We start from the raw sequence: 19,566 nt of genomic DNA on the forward strand, positions 1-19,566 counted from the left end.
GACTGCACTGTTCAGGTTTTTATGCAGTACAAATACCATTACGATGCCAGCGTATTTAAAAAGAAACTGGCCGTCGGTCAATTGTGTGGCACCCCATCCTCAACTCTAAAGGATGTTAAAAGTTATCCCAAGGTGGTTTTCCCTTCCTCCCCCCCCCTCCTTACTGTGCTTAGCAGGCAACAGTTTTCTTCAAGCTTTCAGTATCAATTAATATTTAACTTTTTACGAAAATTCATTTGTGGCCTCAAGTCCGCCCATCCAGTGTAAGCCAGCTCGCTAAGGCTGCTGTGCAGGTGCTGATAAGACGTAAACTGCTGAGAGGTTGCTCAGCCCAGAGGCTGCGCATTAAACAAGTTATTATATAGCACTATTTGTTCTGTTCTCAGGCAGCAAAGCAGGGGTGGGGGTGGGGGTTGTTGCCTTAACATCCTTTCTGATGCCTTCGAAAGGTGCGTGGTCAAAACTGCTCTGGAGACCCAACTTAGACTGGAAGGTGGATTGCCCACCACAATCTGCCTTGAAGAGATATTTTAAAGCAGTATTTAAATTGTTGTTTTTCTTTTTCTTCTAGAGCATACCCATTCCAGGGATGAAGAGCGCTTACATTTCAGGATGTTAAAACAATAGCAGGTGAAGAAGTGAAAGTGGAACTAGCTGAAGAAAACCTTCTAGAACCATGGCCACAGGTGAATGCCTCCATGTGATCATCAGTGGTGTTTTGTGTCTGATTTTATTCATTGCCTCAGCGCTGGATTTCAGCGTTTCTGCTCTTAATCAGAATGTGGTATCTCCCTGAGATTTGCCATCTTGACCTGGCTCTTTCTTCCTGGCACCTTGCTAATGTCTTTATTTTGGTGCGAAACTGAAAAGCATTCTAAATTGGTTATTCTTGCAAATGCATCAATGTCCTTGGGAATTTGTTTCCATAGGAACCTTTGCCCTTATTGGATTAGGTTTCTTTGTGCACTGGTTTTTGTTGGTTGGCTGCTGTGCTGCAAGTTTCCCCACAGATGATCAGGAGAGAATGACTAACAAGAAGTCCTAAAAGCCCTACGCTGCAGCAATCGGACAGATTATTATTTTTGTTTTTTTGCTAATTTGCAGCTTGCCATCCTTGCTTCTTTGATTATGAACTAAGAAGGTGTTTTTACCCCCTCCTGCAGCAGCAGATGGTGTGGGCAGCATAGCTATAGATACCTCGCAACTTAACATGTCAGTCACTGAACCAGCAGCCTGGGCAACTGCAATGAATAACCTGGGGATGGTTCCAGTGGGACTGGCTGGACAACAGCTGATGACGGGTAAGATTTTCATTGAGATCTGTTGCACTGGTTTATGGATTTTTTTAGAACCCTAAGCTAAATGTCTAATTGTTTTCTGAAGGTGCATGCTTCTTTTTTCAGTGTGCTTCTGGAACACTCTCTCCCCCCCCCCCAGGCATAGGTTCCCTTTCTTAATATTGTGAAGAAAGTGTTTAATCTCTTGGTATTAACAGCCATCTAATCCACGAGACATCTTAAAGTTGGTGGAAGCTGACAAAAGCCCTTGGGGAAATTTGAATCTTTAAAGCCTCCAAATAATCTCTAAGACCTGTTCTGCATTGAATCCGAAAGAGAAGCCTCATAACAGATAGATATATTTAACATTTTTAAAAGCTGTTTCCCCACCCCCACATGGAAGCCTTTGCTAATATTCTGCCAAGGAGCAGCATGGGAAATTGGCTAAAAGCTTCTGCAGAGAGAGGATGAGCATTGTTAGGCTGACACAAGAAAGTACAGCTATAAATAGAGACATTATAAAAATCTGAATCTCAGATACCTGCCTACACCATCAGGTGAGTGGACCTGAGAAAGAAACCCTTTTCTTATTCACTCTTCACTGAGACCTTTTTCTTCACACGGTAGCCTCTGTAGCTTGACATTCCACTAGTGTCTTCTGCAGGAAACACGAGGGAGGTTGAAATCTCTTGACCTACAGTGGTCCCATGATGGGTTCCTGCAGCACTCACTTCTCCCTGCACACATTCCTGTACTTGGCATTGCACACGTCCCCTTTATACTTCGTGCATTTACTGCAATACACCTTGGCTCTTTAACATCCCCAGACTGCATGACTTCAGTTGTGAAGTGCTTTTGAGTTTCCAGTAAAGGGCAGAGATTGGGGAACAATCAGAAGGAAGATTTTCATTTCTGGCTCTCTGACTGCTTATGAATGGGTTTGGGTTCACTGGGAGAAGAATGAGAAGATCAGGTTCCTAGCATCTCCAAGTTACAAAGCTCTTGGGTACCAGGCCTGGGAAAACACTCCTGTCTTACACTTTCATAGAATCATAGAATTGTAGAGTTGGGGTCACCTACTGCTGATGGCCATCCAACCTCTGCTTAGAAACCTCCAATAAAGAAGAGTCCACAACCTCCCAAGGAAGACGTTTCCACTGTTGTGGCGTTTGCCCATTCTTTTGGAAATGTCTGTACAGGGGGAGAGAAAGGGTTAATTAGGTAGACCAATAGAAAAACCCAGAGGTGGAGCCTACCTGTTTTAAAAAAGGCTTAGCCAGAGGTTTAGACAGTTGGGGGGGAAGCAGTTGGAAGACAGATGGAAATAGAGAGACAGCTAGTGCAGGTGGTTCTTGTGTGAGGGGAGGTAGAAGTGTTAGAGAAAGGATAAAATAAAGCTAAGAGGGTAAAGGATAACAGCATTTCAAATGCATTTAAAGTTTATTTGTGTTTGCAATAAACTACAATCTTTGTTGTTAACTTGAGAACCAGACTGAGACTAAGTGTTTTACCGGGGAGAACCTGGTTGGTGGTAGCGGATTAGTGGTAAGAACAGAGATCAACTATTACAGAAGGATATTTTCTTCATTGGTACCACAGAAAGGTTTTCAATAGGCGCTTAAAGATTCAAACAGAAGGTGCCTGATGAATCTCTATTGGCAGAGCATTCCACAGGATTGGGCCAATGGCCCTAAAGGCTCAGTTTCTTTTACTTTTTTATTGAAAAGAAAATTACAAACTGAACACCTGCCTCCCTCTCCCCTCCCACAACCCAAAGGCATAGTTCAGATGCAAACAATAATAGTTTATACAAGCACTAAAGTGAGGAGAGATGTGAGTGTTGCTCATATTAAAAAATGTTAATATAACTAGATATTATGGAAAGTAGCTTAGTTTCTTGTTCCTGTCGTATGAGTCTTGCCATCTTGAAAGATGAGCAACAATGCTTCTGCAGATGACCTCCACATTTGAGCTGAGATATAATGGTTCAGGTGTTCCCTAAGGTACCCTGGACCTAAGTTGTGCAGGGATTTGTCTATTAATTCAAAGACCTGGAACCTGACTCAGTATTAGATGAGCAGCCGGTACAAACGTTTTAACTGTTGTGTCACACTTTGCCAGCCCCCATCAGCATTCTGCATCAACTGGAGCCTTTGAACCAGGCCCAAGGGCAGCCCCACATAGAAACCGTGGCAGTAATCGAAGCTTGGGGGATTGCTGTCAACCGTCCCTTATTGGGCGGGAAACTCCCTTATCCCAGTGCCGTGTCCCACTGCTGGCCCTTATTGATGATGTCCCTTAAATTTCCCGGATTTCAAAGGAAGCAGCTCCTCCCCCTCCCTCCCTGCCGGCCAGGGAGGAGGGAGGCTCCAACTGTGTTGCTTGGCTGCGTTGCTTACCCAATAAGGAGTCTAAGAACGACTGGGTTGTGGAGCTTGCATGCCTTCTGCCAATCAAATCGGCTGCGTTGCCTTTGCTCAGCACTTCCCAGCGGAGAGGTGACGGTGATTTTCCTTGCTGCACCCACTTTGCCGGTTTGCTGCGCTGTGGGAACCACCACTTGAGGCTTCGTTTGGCTGCTGGGCTGGCTGGGCTTTCTGCCTTTGGCTCGGGAGCTGGTTGACTAAAATCCCTTATTTTAGCTGCTGGTCCCTTATTTTCAAGGCTGCTGGTCCCTTATTTTCAAATCTGTAAGTTGACAGCTATGGCTTGGGGTTCCCGATGCATGGACTGCAGTGGTCAGGCTGTTCAACCTATCTGAGAAAGAATGGACTTCTGAAATTTTATTTGCTGGTCTTTTAGAGTTGTATCCAATTAATTCGTTGCACTTGCAGAATGACTTTCATTTATGTGGTGGAAGTTCTTCTGCCCTTGCACACCCCCAAATCTGTCCTGGGGTTTTCCCCAACTCTCCAAAGTTTGATGTTTGCAGCGAGAATGTGAGGAGAAGAGAAAGGGAAGTTGTCTTGTGCAAACACAAGTCATTCTGCAAGAACCATGTCTTTATTAGATTCAGCCACTAATTTTTTTTCAGTTCAGGGTGTTTGATTCAGTAATAATTTAAGTGCTATATTTTGAAAGTAACAATCCAGAAGTGAGCATGGTGTGGTGATTATAATACATGTCCCATTCAAAAATTAATGTTTCATGATATTGAAATTCTTGACCCTGGGTCTGGGATTTATTGCTAGTTAATTGTAGACAGTGGGTTAGTTTGTGCAATTGTCTAGTTCTCGATGAGTCGATAAATTTGTTTCTGGGCAGAACCACTTCAGGCAAGGGTGTAGCCAGGATTTTTGTTTGGGGAGGCAGGCTGTTTGTTAGAAGGGGCAGGCCTTCTGTGGGGGTGGGGTTACTTATTGGGGGGAGATACACCCCTGCCCCCCTGGCTACACCCATGACTTCAGGTGAGGGCTCACTTGAACGTTTTCTCCCTGGATACTATTCTATTTGTTCAGCTAAAAACTATTAAAATAATATCAAGTTAAAAGCACAGGAAATGGGCAGCTAAGGCAGAAGTAAGTAACTGAAACAGCGTGTGTGGTGAAAAGTTGAGAGGCACAAGCAATGTTAGAATTCCTGCTCCATGATTGCAGTCATGGGATTGTTGTCTATTGACGGAAGTCCAGCCGTCATTAAATGGTGCTGTATAGCATTTGAATAAAGACACAGTGAGACAGCAGTATTTTCAGGATGGTATGAGCAGCTCCTTTCGAACTTCTCTCCTCTCCCGTAACTTTTATTATCCTTTGTTCTCTCCTCTCGCATGGCCGTTTGCCAATGTCTCACATTACTTACATCCGGTCATGGCTTAAACCCACCCATCGCCATATAGGGTAATTACTGCCCAGAGGGGGAACATAACTCCATATAAGGCTATGCACTTAATACACTGCAAGGCACGGACATGCAGGTCACCGAGGTCAGCGAGGGACCAGGTGGCGCTACAAGCCTTTGCTCCCACATGCCCTCTTTCTTTATTTTATTAATCGGAGTCGTATATATCAGTACCAATATGGTTATATCGAGCGCGATAGGCGACTCTTTTGAGGCCAGATGCAGGCCGCTGACGGGAGAACCATGCAGTACATATAGAAATTAAGGAAGGAATACATTGGATACAGCAACACAAAATAATACAAATAACTACTATAATGATCACTAAAATCAATAAATGTCGAAGCCAACTTCCATCCGGAAGCCAAGAATATAAGAATTCTGATTCCAAGCTGCATGGTAAGCTTTCTTTCTAGTTTATTAGCCATGCACTGGTGTCACTCCTATAGCACTGAGATTGGTCACTGTATGTTCCTGTAAGAGAACAAGAGCTATTAAAAGTGAAATTCAATGCATATTGACAGTTTGGATATATGCCCCATGATTCTTTTCCCTCTTTAATTTGAAAATAAATGGGGGCAGGCTCATGGAGGGTCAATTGTACTGGAGGCCAAAAAGTTTGCTTAGGGGATATAATATTAGTAGATTAGCCAAAATGCTGAGTTGCTGAGGTCTGTTACGCATGATGCGCAAACTCTGTGGATCCCTAAGTGTGCCGGTGTCTGTTGGCATCGGTCACTGTGATGTTCAGGCTGAAGAAAGCTTTTGAAGCTCCCGAATGATCAGCCAGGAGGGAGGGAACATGCCAGTCGGGCATGTGTCTCTGTCAGGGTCCTACTCAAGTGTAGCAAAAGGCATGTTCCTGGAGTTCCAAACATGGTCTGGTGTTCTAACCAAACTAAGTCTTCAAGAATTAGAGGATGAGGCAAACGAAGACCACTTTAGAGAAAAATTGGTGTGTTCGAACCCTTGATGCCACACACATGCAGACTCAAATCCTTAAAAAGCCATTCAGCCAGAAGGGTTTTGAAAGTGTTTATTGCAGCTGATCACCTGGTTCCATAAGGTAACAACATATGGTGGTGTAAAATTGTGCCCATATCATGATACCCAGCTAAGTCATACTCTGAGTAGATCCATCAAAATCAATTTTATAGGACAAAATAAACTCTAACACCACATACGTAATGTCTGGAATGATGGCTGTCACCTCTTCTGTAGTCATAATTTGCAATGAGGATTAAAATCCCCACTTCATCCATAAATAGTCATTAAAAGGAACCCCTGCCTGCCCTGTATGATCACATATTAGGGGATAATTCTTCTGTGTTACATGATTTCCACCCATTTGGATGTACATTTAAAGTTTTTGTCTGCCAGCCTCTGTCAATGCAGCAGTAGCTTGATCACTTTATAGCCTACAAGGGAAACTCTCTGAACAATGGAAAGGCTTTAAAATGGTGTGCAACTTCTGGTTTGTTTTTCTATAGCGCTCTTGGGACATAGTTTGCTTGGCCTTGATGGCGAATCAATTTCCAGCACTGCTAGCCTTCCAGGACTCAAAGTACCCTATATAATTCCTTATTTATTAGTGCTGTAAAATTGGATTTTACATCTAAGCAAATGTCAAGGTTTTAAATGGTAGCAAAGTTTCCGATTGTATAGAATCTCTTTTGCTATTTGCTCTGTCGGTTGCTTTCTTCTTTATGTTGCGTACCCTCTGAAGTTGCCACACATTTAGTAATCAGTGTATGCAGTTTAATGCTAGAATATGATTTAGACCAGTGTTCCCCAACCCCCGGGCCGCGGCCCGGTGCCGGTCCGTGGATCAATCGGCACCGGGCCGCCCGAGGAACTTCAAATCATTTCACTGTGGCGGGCGGCCGAGGCGCAGAGCATAGCGCCCTCTCAAGCCCGCCCATTGTGTGACAATAGCATATGAAAATTCGCTATTGTTACACTGATGCTCCTCCTGGCCAATCAGGGAGCGGGTCCTCCCACTTCCTGATTGGCCGAAAGGCAAACCTCACACCATTGGCCGAGGAGGAGGCGCCACGGGAGGACTGAGGACTTGAGGTCGGAGACGTGGGGACTGAAGAGAAGCTGCCGTGAGGTAAGTGCACGGGGGGGGGGGGACTCAGCTCAAAATAAGTGGGCCACGGAAAAATTATCAAACATTTACCGGTCCGCGGCGATAAAAAGGTTGGGGAGCACTGATTTAGACAACGCATAGTTCCTTAACGATGTAGTTCTTAGAACTGTTAAACGCTGATTAGTATATCGTGCCTAAAATTAGGGTTGCATAGATGAAGTTTATGTATGGAAGTGAAAGCTGGTCCATAAAGAAGGCTGATCGCCGAAGAATTGATGCTTTTGAATTATGGTGCTGGAGGAGACTCTTGAGAGTCCCATGGACTGCAAGAAGATCAAACCTCTCCATTCTGAAGGAAATCAGCCCTGGGTGCTCACTGGAAGGACAGATCGTGAAGCTGAGGCTCCAATACTTTGGCCACCTCATGAGAAGAGAAGACTCCCTGGAATAGACCCTGATGTTGGGAAAGATGGAGGGCACAAGGAGAAGGGGACGACAGAGGATGAGATGGTTGGACGGTGTTCTCGAAGCTACCAGCATGAGTTTGATCAAACTGCGGGAGGTAGTGGAAGACAGGAGTGCCTGGCGTGCTCTGGTCCATGGGGTCATGAAGAGTCGGACACGACTAAACAAGAACAACAAGATGAAGTTTTATTAAATGGAGATTAATGAGCCTAAGTTACCTATGTCCATTAATTTCCGTGTGTCTGCTCTGAGTAGGACTAGTGTTAGCTACAACCCTAGCTTACACACAGTTTGATGTTGTTGTTCTAAATTAACTTCAGTGGCTGAAACATTTTCTGGCAGGTGGCCGTCTGCCATGGCTGTTTTAGCATTCCTGCATTTCATGGGGTTGGACTAAATGACTCTCAAGTCCCCTTCCAAATCTGCAATTCTGTGAATGATCGAAGTAATAAAAAATATTTGACACGCATTTTTGTTAAATATTAGGATTTGTTTCCTTAGGCTTCATAGTTGTACAGTGGTGCCTCGCAAGACGAAATGAATCCGTTCCGTGATTCTCTTCGTCTAGCGGTTTTTTCGTCTTGCGAAGCAAGCCCATTGACGGATTAGAGGATTAGCGCTATTAGCGGCTTTTAGCGGCTTTTAGCGGCTTATCAGCTTATCGGATCAGCTGATAAGCGGCTTAGCGGCTTAGAAAAAGGGGGGGAAGGAAAAAACTCCGCAGGAACTCGCAAGACATTTTCGTCTTGCGAAGCAAGCCCATAGATTCGTTTTGCGAAGCACCTCCAAAACGGAAAACTCTTTTGTCTAGCGAGTTTTCTGTCTTGCGAGGCATTCGTCTTGCGGGACACCACTGTATAGGCTTCATCTGGCATTCAGCTGAACACGTGAACAAAGTGTGGGCCAGGGCAAGGGTCAGTGCCAGACTTACATATAAGCTAAACAAGCTATATTTTCAGGCCCCACTCTCTTGGGGGGCCCCAAAAAAATTAAAGGGGGAAAAACACTGGATGTGCATTTCCAAAATATAAGATAAAAAACAAATAAAATAAAACCTACATACAGCAACAGTATTTTGTGTTGTGATGGCTCCTATGATGTAAGTAATGGACCCCGCTGCTCCCCTGCTCCCTATAATATCACTGGTTTGCTTATTTCTATATATAGGGTGCCTACATTCTGCAGGGACTGGTTGCATGGCAACACGTACAAATGGCTTTAGATACCAATTAGGTCCATAAATTCCCATATAGCATATATTCAACACAGAAAACAGTGGCAATTTGTTGTTGACAAAGGACAGCTGGACATAAAAAGGGCCCCATTACCTTCAGTAGCTTGGGGCCTCATCAAACCTAAAGCCGGCCCTGGCAAGGGTAGACACCCAAATCCTGCCCTCCATGTTCTCTTCCATGCCATGCCCCTCCCCATTGCTGGCATTCCCCATGATGCACATGGAAGGTCTGTAAGCAGGTTCGCTTTGTGTTTGCTTGAGCAGAAGTAGACCAGCTTTACCTGCTGAGGTTGATTTGAGCACATCATTGGATAACATAAGTGTCAAGTTGTGGGTGAACATATCAGACGACACAGCGATTCTTCAAACAGCTCTTGTTTATTCAGAGGCCAGAACAGAACTGATCTGAAGGATTCAGCCAGCCTGCTTATATAAAACTCCAGTACAACGTAACTGTAACAACTTTCTGTAAGTATCCAATCACTGAACGTCACTTTCGATCCCTTATTTGCATATGTGGACCTGAACTATCTACAGTATCCCCCTGCTGGCCCAGGGTGAGAACTTCAGTATATAACAGTAAAGCCAAGGAGAAGAAGGCAAAGAAGGAACTTCTTTGTGGTGCCCACAGGTCTTCTCTAGAGAGGTCTGCTGTAGCCCAACACTATGGGTCTTTTGGAGATATATTAAGATGGTTTTGTTGTGAAGCTGATTTAATAATTTGTGTAGAAAAGCAGGTGCTGACAAGTGTTTTTCGATAGCAATTTATACATCCATGAGGAAAGTCTTCTAACCCAACAGCAGCTGAAACCCAATTTGGATTATATCAACCTCTCTCCCAAATCTGTCCTAGTGAAAACTGCTGAGACGTCGTTGCTCCTAGATTATTCACATGGTTTTCTGCTCGGTTTTTTTGCTTGAAAATTGCTTTTTAAAATAAGCAAATATCCTTATATACTTGCAACAAATGGTGCACACATGCTTCACTGGCACGGAATCATCAAATCCTTTTAACTCTAATGATGTTACTCTTGTTTCTGTACTCTTCTAATTCTGTTTCAGCAATGTCATCTGAGTTTTTGTTTGGCCTTCCACTCATTTGTATACATTATGTGAGGAACAAAAGGAACCCTCCAAAGCATTTTTATTTCACTTGTAATCCATTTACAGTTGGGAAATGGCTATCCTTTGTTTGCCTCTTCCTGGAGTGCAGATCCACTCTACAGAGCTGAGGAGAACATGTGTTTTTGGGTGTCACAGTAACTGTATGAAAAGCATAACTTTGTTTGGTTTTTCATAATCAAAAGAACTGGTTTTTAAAAAGCATGTGCTGGCTTTTTAACCTCTTCCCAAGATGGAAGAAACGAACTTGCTGTTTATACAAATATGAAGTTTAAAGCCACAAAAGAGCAAGCAGATTCTCTGAATTAATAGCAGCCAGGAGGCACTCTAGCAATGCTCAAGGGTTTTGCTATGTCTCTTGGGGGGGTTTCCTTACTGTTATCTTGGAAGCAGCAGAGCCCATCTGCCAGGGCACAACAAACAGCTTTTGAGCCCTTTTCTCTCTTGCGAAAGGAGCCTGTTACGTGTTGCTGCTGTTTAAGTAACGAAAGAGAAGTCAGTTGCGCAGTTCTAACTAGAATCTTCGTTGTAAACCTTTTTGTCGCTCTTGCAGAGACCCTGGTGGCCAAGCCATTTGCTCCAGGATTCCCTCAAACTAAGACACTACTCTCTGCCCACCCCTCACCCCTGTAGCAAGAGGAGTACATTTACTCAGCTCATTGGTTGCTAAGTGCAGAAAATAGAATCAATTTCTGAGCTCTGTACTAAGAAAGACATTTGCTGGGTGGGTGTGTATGTCTGTCTGTCTGTGCTTTCTCTCAGTTCCACTTCAAAGACTCGAGTGCTGAAGGAAGCACAGTCTGTTAAGACACTGATGTTACCTGTGTGAAACCTTGCTCAGAAATTTTATTATTTATTATTTGTTTACGAATGAATGAATGATAGCAGGGACATAGAAGTCCTGTTCTAGCAATAGGGGAACTTATTATAGGGGAACTTATTATTTTCACCTCTGTGAAAATAGAATTCTTGGTTGCATTATTTATTAATGTTAATATTATTATTTATTAAATTACTGTACACCCATCCTTCCTCCAAGGATCACAGGGCGGATAACAATAGAAAAACACAAAAATATATACAGTAGTAATAAACAAAACAACAACATCCCAGGAACTTCCGGGGAGGAAGACGGTGGATTAGTCATTGACCGCTGACACTTCTGTCAGCGGAAATAATTATGCAGTGATCAAAAGCAACCAAGGCATAAATCTTGATTGTCAAAGCTCCCTTTTGAGATAAGCAGGGCATCATGGATTAACCTCTTATGCTCAGAAGAAGACATTCATCAGGATACAGTATAATGGCCAACAAGAAATGGGACTGGAGTATATGGAATTGGGTGTGAAGATATAACAAATAATTATGGACTACCACACTGTTGGGATTTGTTGGAACCCTTGTAGAGAAATTCATAATACTGGGTCAGATAAGAACTATGATTGACATTTAATGATAATAAAAAATGAAGAGCTTCTTTTGGACTTTTTTTTTGGGGGGGGAGGTAGATGCAAAAGGACTGGGAATGAAGATTGAAAAACCTTCGTCTAGCAGATGGAGAAAGAGGTGGACAATAGTACAGCCAGATGTTATCTTGGAGTGCATATTCTGAACATTTTGAATAATTGTTACATACATAATTGGCAGACAGAGAATTGGCAGCTCCTCTTATTTCTTTTTCATTAATTCCTTTTCTATCTTCCTTTTCTATGATTTTCCTTTATACTTACGTTTTGTTTTGTAAATTGAAGTTCTCTATCTTGGAATAAGGAAGATAACACCCATCGTCAACAGTTTTATGCTCCCATTGTGAGTTTAACTCATATGTGAGGTTTCTAATTGTTAACCCTTTAGGACATTAAGGAAATAAGAGAGCAGGCTAAAAATTCTACGCTCTAGTGGAGAGCTGCAAATTGGTTGCAGATTTTGTCATTGTGATGATTTTTCACAATACTTGGGTTCATCATCTTACTGACCTATACTTTAAGTCTTTTACATGCAGATTTCAGAAAAGTGTCATGATGAACCTCAGGCAGTATTTTGGAGAAAATACTGCTCACCAGTTTGGTGGAATATATGTAGTTTTAAGTGTTTTTAAATAATGAAACACTCCAGTCACACTTCTGTTTCTGTTTCACAACTTCATATATGCTTTATTTTATTCCTATTCTTGCTTTCAAACTACCCTTTTCTTTTCTTCTTGTAATTGTGCTACTAAGATGAATGTAGATCAGCTTAGTTTTGATTACCATAAATTCAAAATGGCAACCATTTTTGCATTTATTGTGAACACAAAAAATTGGAAACTCTTAAAATGTAACAAACCCTTAGGTAAAAATGTAGTACATTTATATGTATATGTATATGTATATGTATATGTATATGTATACAGTCATACCTCGGGTTAAAGTTGCTTCAGGTTAAGCATTTTTGGGTTGCGCTCCGTGGCGACCCAAAAGTAACGGAATGCGTTACTTCCGGGTTTTGCTACTCGCACATGCGCAGACGCTCAAAATGACGTCACGCACATGCGTAGAAGCGGTGAATCGAAAATCGACCCGTGCATGTGCAGATGCGGGTTGCGTTCGCTTCAGGATGCGAATGAGACTCTGGAATGGATCCCGTTCACATCCAGAGGTACCACTGTATGTATATGTATATGTATATGTATATGTATATGTATATGTATGTAACAGTGGTATTAAATTGAGGAAATGTTGAAACCCTACCCCTCTGAAAACCCTAAACGGTGATTCCTTAAACGGGCACAATTCACGTTAAATATATATTGGTCAACTTCCAGAACATAGATTGCCACTGGGAGCAAACCGACACCTGCAGAGGCCTTCTCTGGTACCTGTGGGGTCCTGTGTGTCCCCCGGTCAAATTAGGCTCAAAAGAAGCCCCTTTCAAGTCTAATTGTGTGGGGGGGGGACAGTTTGAGGAGGAGGTCACAGCTGGGGAGGGAGAGTTCTTTGAAAATGTCCCTGTGCCTCAATTAGGCTTCAAAGAAACCTGTTGGTTATATTACAGTGTAGATTTCAGATGTCACAGCCCAAAATGGCCCCCACTGCAATTAAACTTGAAAGAAGCCAAGGTCTACTCTTGACTACAGCTCAGGGTCATAGCTGTCAACCGTCCCTTATTTGGTGGGAAACTCCCTTATCCCAGCGCTGTGCCCCGCTGCTGTCCCGGATTGATGATGTCCCTTAAATTTCCCAGGTTTCAAAGGAAGTAGCTCCTCTCCCTCCCTCCCTGCCGGCCAGGGAGGAAGGAGGCTCCAACTGTGTTGCTTGGCTGCGTTGCTCACCCAATAAAGAGTCTAAGAACGAATGGGGGGGGTGGAGTTTGCATGCCTTGTGCTGATCAACTCGGCTGTGTTGCCTGAGGACTCGCCTTTGCTCAGCGCTCCCAGCGGAGAGGTGACGGTGGTTTTCCTTGCTGCATCCCCTTTGCCAGGTTGCTGCGCTGTGGGAACCACTGCTTGAGGCTTCATTTGGCTGCTGGCTGGGCTTTCTGCCTTTGGCTCAGAGGGGCTCAGAAGTTGAAAATACCTGTGGTTGGAAAATCCCTTATTTTGGCTGCTGATCCCTTATTTTCGAGGCTGCTGGTCCCTTATTTTCAAATCTTAAAGTTGACAGCTATGCTCAGGGTTAGAGAGGAGAGCGCTTCACCATGCCAAGTCAAGTCCAGGGTGGAACGAAGCAGCTGTGATCCTGCACATTAATGATCTTACTTCCAATGTATGGTCAAACTCTGCTAGAAAGGGTTGCAACATTGCACTCCCTGGCCAGCTTTTGGCCTGTCTGGTTAAAAAGCTGAAAGTCAGTAGATACTGTTTACTTATCTTTCTGTGTATAGATTGGGTCTTCTTCTTCTTTGTTTAGGGATTAATTTTGCTCTTTAAAATTGTATTTTATTGATATAGTTTTTATTAAATATTTCAAAGATTTCTGTCCTGTCTTCCTATAAATATGCTAATTATCCATTCTGAGCCACTTAGAGCATCTGGGAAATAAGTCTTTAATATTTTAAATGCAAATAAAGACTTATTGAAGCATTTTTATTATTATTACAAATAATTAAAAAGGCATCCTTATGCAACAAGACAAATATGACAATACTCATAAGTGACACAAATACATTTTTCTTTAAAAGAATTGTCTGCCAAATGAAACCTCTGTGACATAATTTGGTTTATTTTTTTATATAAAAATGGTATTAGTAATTGCATTATAAATTGGTATTGTTATAATGAGGCTACTATTGGATTGTAATTGAAAACTAATCAAAATTATTATTAAGAAATATTTTTTTAAAAAAACCTGCCCCATTAAAGTGGCTAATAGTTTTTTGTTGCTCATAAAATCAGCACGTTATTGAAATCACTGTCAAAGTGAATCATATATAAAGTTTCAGAACCAACGGGATGACAAATAATACTTTTTATATCAAATTATTATGCGTTGTAGTCCTGGGGGATGATGAAGACAGACAAGTAGGGAGGATACCAAAATGAAAGAAAAGAGGGACATTCTAACAGCAGTTTTGTACATCGAAGAAATAATTAAGTAGAAGATGTATCATCAACATGCTGCAATCCAATCAGGATGAATGCTCATTGATGTATAACCTCCCCACAAAAAAATATCAGAATTAATGCTCAATAAAGACTGAATAGAATTTAACCTACATGTATGCTTTGAGTGGGCAAATCAGGAGGACTGCTCAATAAATAGGTTGTCTGGAGTCTGGATTTAGCAGTTACTGACAGAGAGCTAAACATATTTTAAACCTAGCATCACAGCTGTGTTCTTCAAAATATGCTGTTCTGTTTTAAAGTTAAAAGATTTTCCTTCTGTGAATAATGAATAATGAAACCATTTGTTGTTGGAACATCTAACTGCTGCATTTTAAAGAGGTGATTTTTCTGCTGTATGGCTTACTTTTAAATCCCATTGCAGAACCTAAAAATGAACTTCGAGTGAGCCATTTCTCTTTTTTACAGATATTTATCAGTTTTTCTATATCTATGCAAATAAAAAAAATATTTTGTGTGTGAACAATGTAGAATATGTACATTCCCAGGCCAAGTTTGCTAAGGTGGTGAAGTAACTTCTTTCTTCTGTGCGTCCTTCCTTGCCTACACAAGTAACTTCTTCTCCTTGCTGGCCTTATCCTCTGTGTTCTCACTTCCCCCTCTTCAGCCATTGCAAATGCCTCACTTTGCTTGTGAACTGGCCAGTGTGAGCTGAAGTCCTTCCAGTTGGAGATTTCGTCCATTGTCAACACCAGTCTGGGAGATGAAGAGGAAGCTGAGGTGGCAACTGAGTCTTGATTGTGTGTTCCTTGTGTTGTTTGCTAGCGATGGCTTGGGGATTCTCCTGGTGCGCTTTCTATGTGAGCCTGGAGAGGTGGTCTTGAGTCTAGGATTTTAGGTTTCCAGATTCACTGCTGTGAAATTGCTACATCCATGTCAAGTCCTTCTCCAGCAGCCATTGATTAGGCCCAACGCATAAAAGGTCACATGTGGAATTCATGTTTCTGCCCTTCTGAAGTCATTCAAGTGAACGGTGTGGTTGTTTCCTGCAGAAGCAAAGAGCTCATTTGCTTGGTGAATGTAGAAGATTTTCCTTAAATTAAGTTCCAGTGCCATACTTTGTGTACCACTAAGGCAGCATATCTAAGAGCTGCAATGTATCACCTAGAGATACCACCTGGGCAGGTTTATAAGCTTCACCAGCTGGCTTAACACATACCCTCCAAGTGTCCCTATTTTGCAGGGACCGTTCTGGATTTACTAATGGTATCCCAGCTTCTAATTTTATCCTGGAATGTCCCTATTTCCTCTGCCAGTGCTGCCACCACAAAGGTCAGGGAAGAGGATGAGTCGGTGTCACGTTCTGGTTCACGGGCGATCGAAGTCCTGGCAGGGGACATCAGGACCGGGGGCAAGATGGTGGGGTGGGAGCAGGAACGGGGTCCAGAAGCCAGGAAGTCAGGAAGCCAAGAGTCCGAGGGTCAGAGAGCCAGGAGTCACAAAGTCAGGCGTCCGAGGATCGAGGATCAAGAAGAAGGAGTCAAGAAGCCAAGGTTCAAGGATCAGGAAGCAAGAAGCCAAACGCAGCAAGGCAGGAAGTGTGTTGCTGTGGCAAAGAGCCAATGGGAAATGCTGACCTTATATCCCTCCCCAGCTCTTGCCTCCAGGTGCTGTGAGTTACCAATCAGCCTCACCTGTGAGGCTGGCCTTGCCTCTTCAGAACAAACTGAGGAAGGCCCCAGTCCTGCAAAGTCCTATTGGTTACAAGGCCTGGCTCCTGCACGCACTCCTGACAGTCGGTGCTTGTTCTGAGCTGCAGATTGGCAGTTGCAAGGGAGCAGGTGCCTGTCCATGGCCGTTGGTGCCAGCCTCTTCTCTTGGGCAGCTCATAGTGGCTGCTGGAGAGCAGGCGAGGAGGAGAGGCTGCCGGCGCTGAGGCCCAGTCCCGTGTGACGTGCCGGTTTTGAGGGGCACGCAGAGGGCAGGACCACCTTGCACCCACATCTAATCACTGCTTCTGGAATCTGGCCTTTGGACTAGACTGCTTGCCTCTTGCTCATCTGCTCACCGGCTCCCGATTCTGGAACCTGACCTTTTCTCTTGTCTTTTACTGCGTTGCTTGCCTTTGACTCATCTGCTCATTCTCTTTCACCTCTGAAACCTTGACACTTGCCTTTCTGGGACTACACTACTCTGGCTTGTTCCCATCTGACATCGGGTCTCTGGTCTTGGAGTACTCACCTCTGGCAGAGCATGGCACATTGTGATGCAGATGTGAGTCTAAAGCTGGGTTGTCTAGCCTCCCTCTGTGCATAGATATCTCGTGCTGGATTGAGTTGAAAGGCTGGCTGTAGCCAAGGAGATGGGAGAAGGATGTGGTTTATTAGATGATAGTGTTGGATGCTGAGAGATGAAGCTTGGGAGAACTAGCTCTGCCAGGAATTGCTGCCTCTCACTCATTGTCAACTTTTAAAAGAATAAGCAGATATGTATATAATTTCACATTGTGGCAGAATTTCTCAGCAGAGGCTGTTCCTGAAGAGATTGCTCACCACTTCCCACTTCTTGAAAAAGATGAAGCAAAGCACTGAATCACGTTGCTGTGGAATATCTGAATCATGTTGCTGTGGAATATCTGCTTGATCTATTAAAAGCGTCCCCTCTGCCTGCAAATAATTGGGGAGATGTAATCTAGAATTTTACCTCAACTCAAAAACTTTAAATTGATGCAGGTTTTCCAAACTCTCAAGAAACTCCAAATTCAATGTCTTTGCATCAAGAAATAGTAACAGTTGCTAAAGAAAACAATTTACCATCTGGAAGCCGAGTCGGTTTCCTTTGTGTGTTATTTTCGAATAGAACATCCAGAGACAAAAATGTATTGTCAGTACCAGCAAGGCTGAGAATTTCACCATATGTTAACGTCTCACTCAAAGGAAAAGGAAGCAGCTCTCATTATTTTGCTGCTTACTCAAGATGCATTTTTAAAAATTATTGATGGAGAAAGGCAAACATGGGGAAAAAATTAAGAAAAGATGTGGAACTTCTCATTAGACCAAACAGCAGATAGAATCAAAACTTGCTCATTCTGAATTTTGATCCAAGTGTGCCCAATTCTACAAATTGGTCTCCAAACTGGTGCCTTCCGGATGCTTTGCTTTAACTCCCTCAACATGGCCAATTGCCAGGGGTGATGGCAGTTGCAGTCCAAAATCATATCTGGATGGCACCTGTCTGAGGATGGCTAGACTAGAAGCTATTCTGTTTCCTTGATCAGCTGGTATTCATGGGACCATAGCAGGAGTTTAGGTCCTAGGCAGCTGGGTGCCACAGACCAAAGCAAACTACCGTATTTTTTGCACCATAACACTCACTTTTTTCCTCCTAGAAAGTAAGGGGAAATGTCTGTGTGTGTTATGGAGCGAATGCCTGCGGGTGGCGGGGGGGATCTGCTGCAGTCGTGAGCAGAGGATCCATGGTTCCCCTTCCTTCCCTCCCCCGTGGTTACAAAGCATGGATCCACATGGATCCTCAGGATTTTTGCATTGGGCTACTCCAAACTCACTGTCAGATCACATGTCTGTGGCCACAGCATGAACCACAAAAATCATATATCCACTATTTCGTTTAGAATATTTTTTTCCTTGTTTTCCTCCTCTAAAAACTACGTGCGTGTTATGGTCTGGTGCGTGTTATAGGGCGAAAAATACGGTACCAAAATATGGTATATGCATGGGGGAAGCAGTGAAACTTAGGCTTAATGCTTGGGTTCAGATAACAGGTGTGCCATACAGTTCAGTCAAAACTAAACAGTTGTGAACCCCATCAATTTCAAAGGGAGAGATTAGCATTTGCCAAATCTCCCACAATTCAGTAGGACAAGAAAAGTGCTTGCTTTTGGCTGCATTGCGTCCTATGTGAGTGGTGTGTCACTTCAGAAAAGTGGACTTGTGAATATCTGCTTGTGTTAATGGAAATAAAAAGTATGGACACTGAAGTCCTTTCAAGTGTAATGGAGTGCTTGTTACTATTTTGCTTAGAAGATTCACTTTGCAATGGAGAAGGTCATGTTTCATTTTTAAACCTGAATGAAGTTTGTGGCATCAAGGAAGGTTCATAAAAGTAGAATCGTAGCTTTGGCTCAGCCAGAGATCTCCCGCATCCTAACTTGCTTATTTTGGCTGATCTCATGTTAGGGTTGTGTCCCCCCCCCCACTTTTTAAAAACAGGAACCTTAGGTTTTAAAATGTGAATGTACAAATACAAATGCTCACTTCCAAAATGTATTCTAGGGCTTTTTAGAGTTACTACATTATAGGGAATCATAGAATCATAGAGTTGGAAGAGACCACAAGGGCCATCGAGTCCAACCCCCTGCCAAGCAGGGAAGAACACTGTCATGTGGTTTCAGGACAAGGCATAGTTTTTATTTTCAAGCTTTGCTCTTTTTTGTTGTTTATTAGTTCAGCCACAACTCCCAGGCTGCCAAACCCTGGATTTTTCATGTTACCATTAAATATTGCTGCATTGTGATCCGAAAGCTTTTGGGAATGCCCAAAGAGCTCGCCATTGCCTCTGAATAATTGATGGTATCAAATTGCTGCAAAGTGTTGCCAGCAGAAGGATCCGAAAGGATTGTTTCTTAAGAAAGAAGCAAATTTCATTTTTCTAACCCCCCCACACACACAAAGAAAGGGCTCATGAAGTTGCCTTTATAGTATTCAAAAATATCTGCTGTTTTATGTTTTATCGTCGTATAGTTTTTGCTGCTGTAGAGCAGACATCTGATTCACCTTTGTAATGATGGGGGAGGGGGGAGAAGGGAGGGGGTAGGAATGACTTTCATGCAGTAAAAAGCACCCGCCCTACTTCTCATCAGTCTCCCTGGCAGTTATGACCAAGGTTGTCTCAGGTGTGGTGTTGGGGGTTTTGCGGTTTGGGCCACTTCAACATCCACACTGAGAATTCTTCAGGTCCTGCTCAGGTATGCATGGCCTCC

At 43.1% G+C, this 19,566-nt stretch overlaps 1 protein-coding gene across 7 annotated transcripts in view; it reads left to right on the forward strand.

Annotated features, from left to right (window-relative positions):
* ENOX1 (ecto-NOX disulfide-thiol exchanger 1) overlaps positions 1-19,566 on the forward strand; it is a 297,090-nt gene that overhangs the window by 182,691 nt on the left and 94,833 nt on the right. For 5 of the 7 annotated variants that reach the window (XM_082234433.1, XM_082234427.1, XM_082234429.1 and 2 more), the window contains 2 exons: positions 572-686; positions 1,164-1,301. In XM_082234433.1, coding sequence (XP_082090559.1) covers positions 677-686; positions 1,164-1,301 — 148 coding nt within the window. In that variant the 5' untranslated portion in view covers positions 572-676. The remainder of the gene's footprint in view (positions 1-571; positions 687-1,163; positions 1,302-19,566) is intronic. The other 2 variants (XM_082234431.1, XM_082234432.1) reach the window with 2 other exon arrangements.

The sequence above is a fragment of the Podarcis vaucheri genome, assembly GCF_965113315.1.
Source record: "Podarcis vaucheri genome assembly, chromosome: 8".
In the NCBI taxonomy this organism is placed as follows: Eukaryota; Metazoa; Chordata; class Lepidosauria; order Squamata; family Lacertidae; genus Podarcis; species Podarcis vaucheri.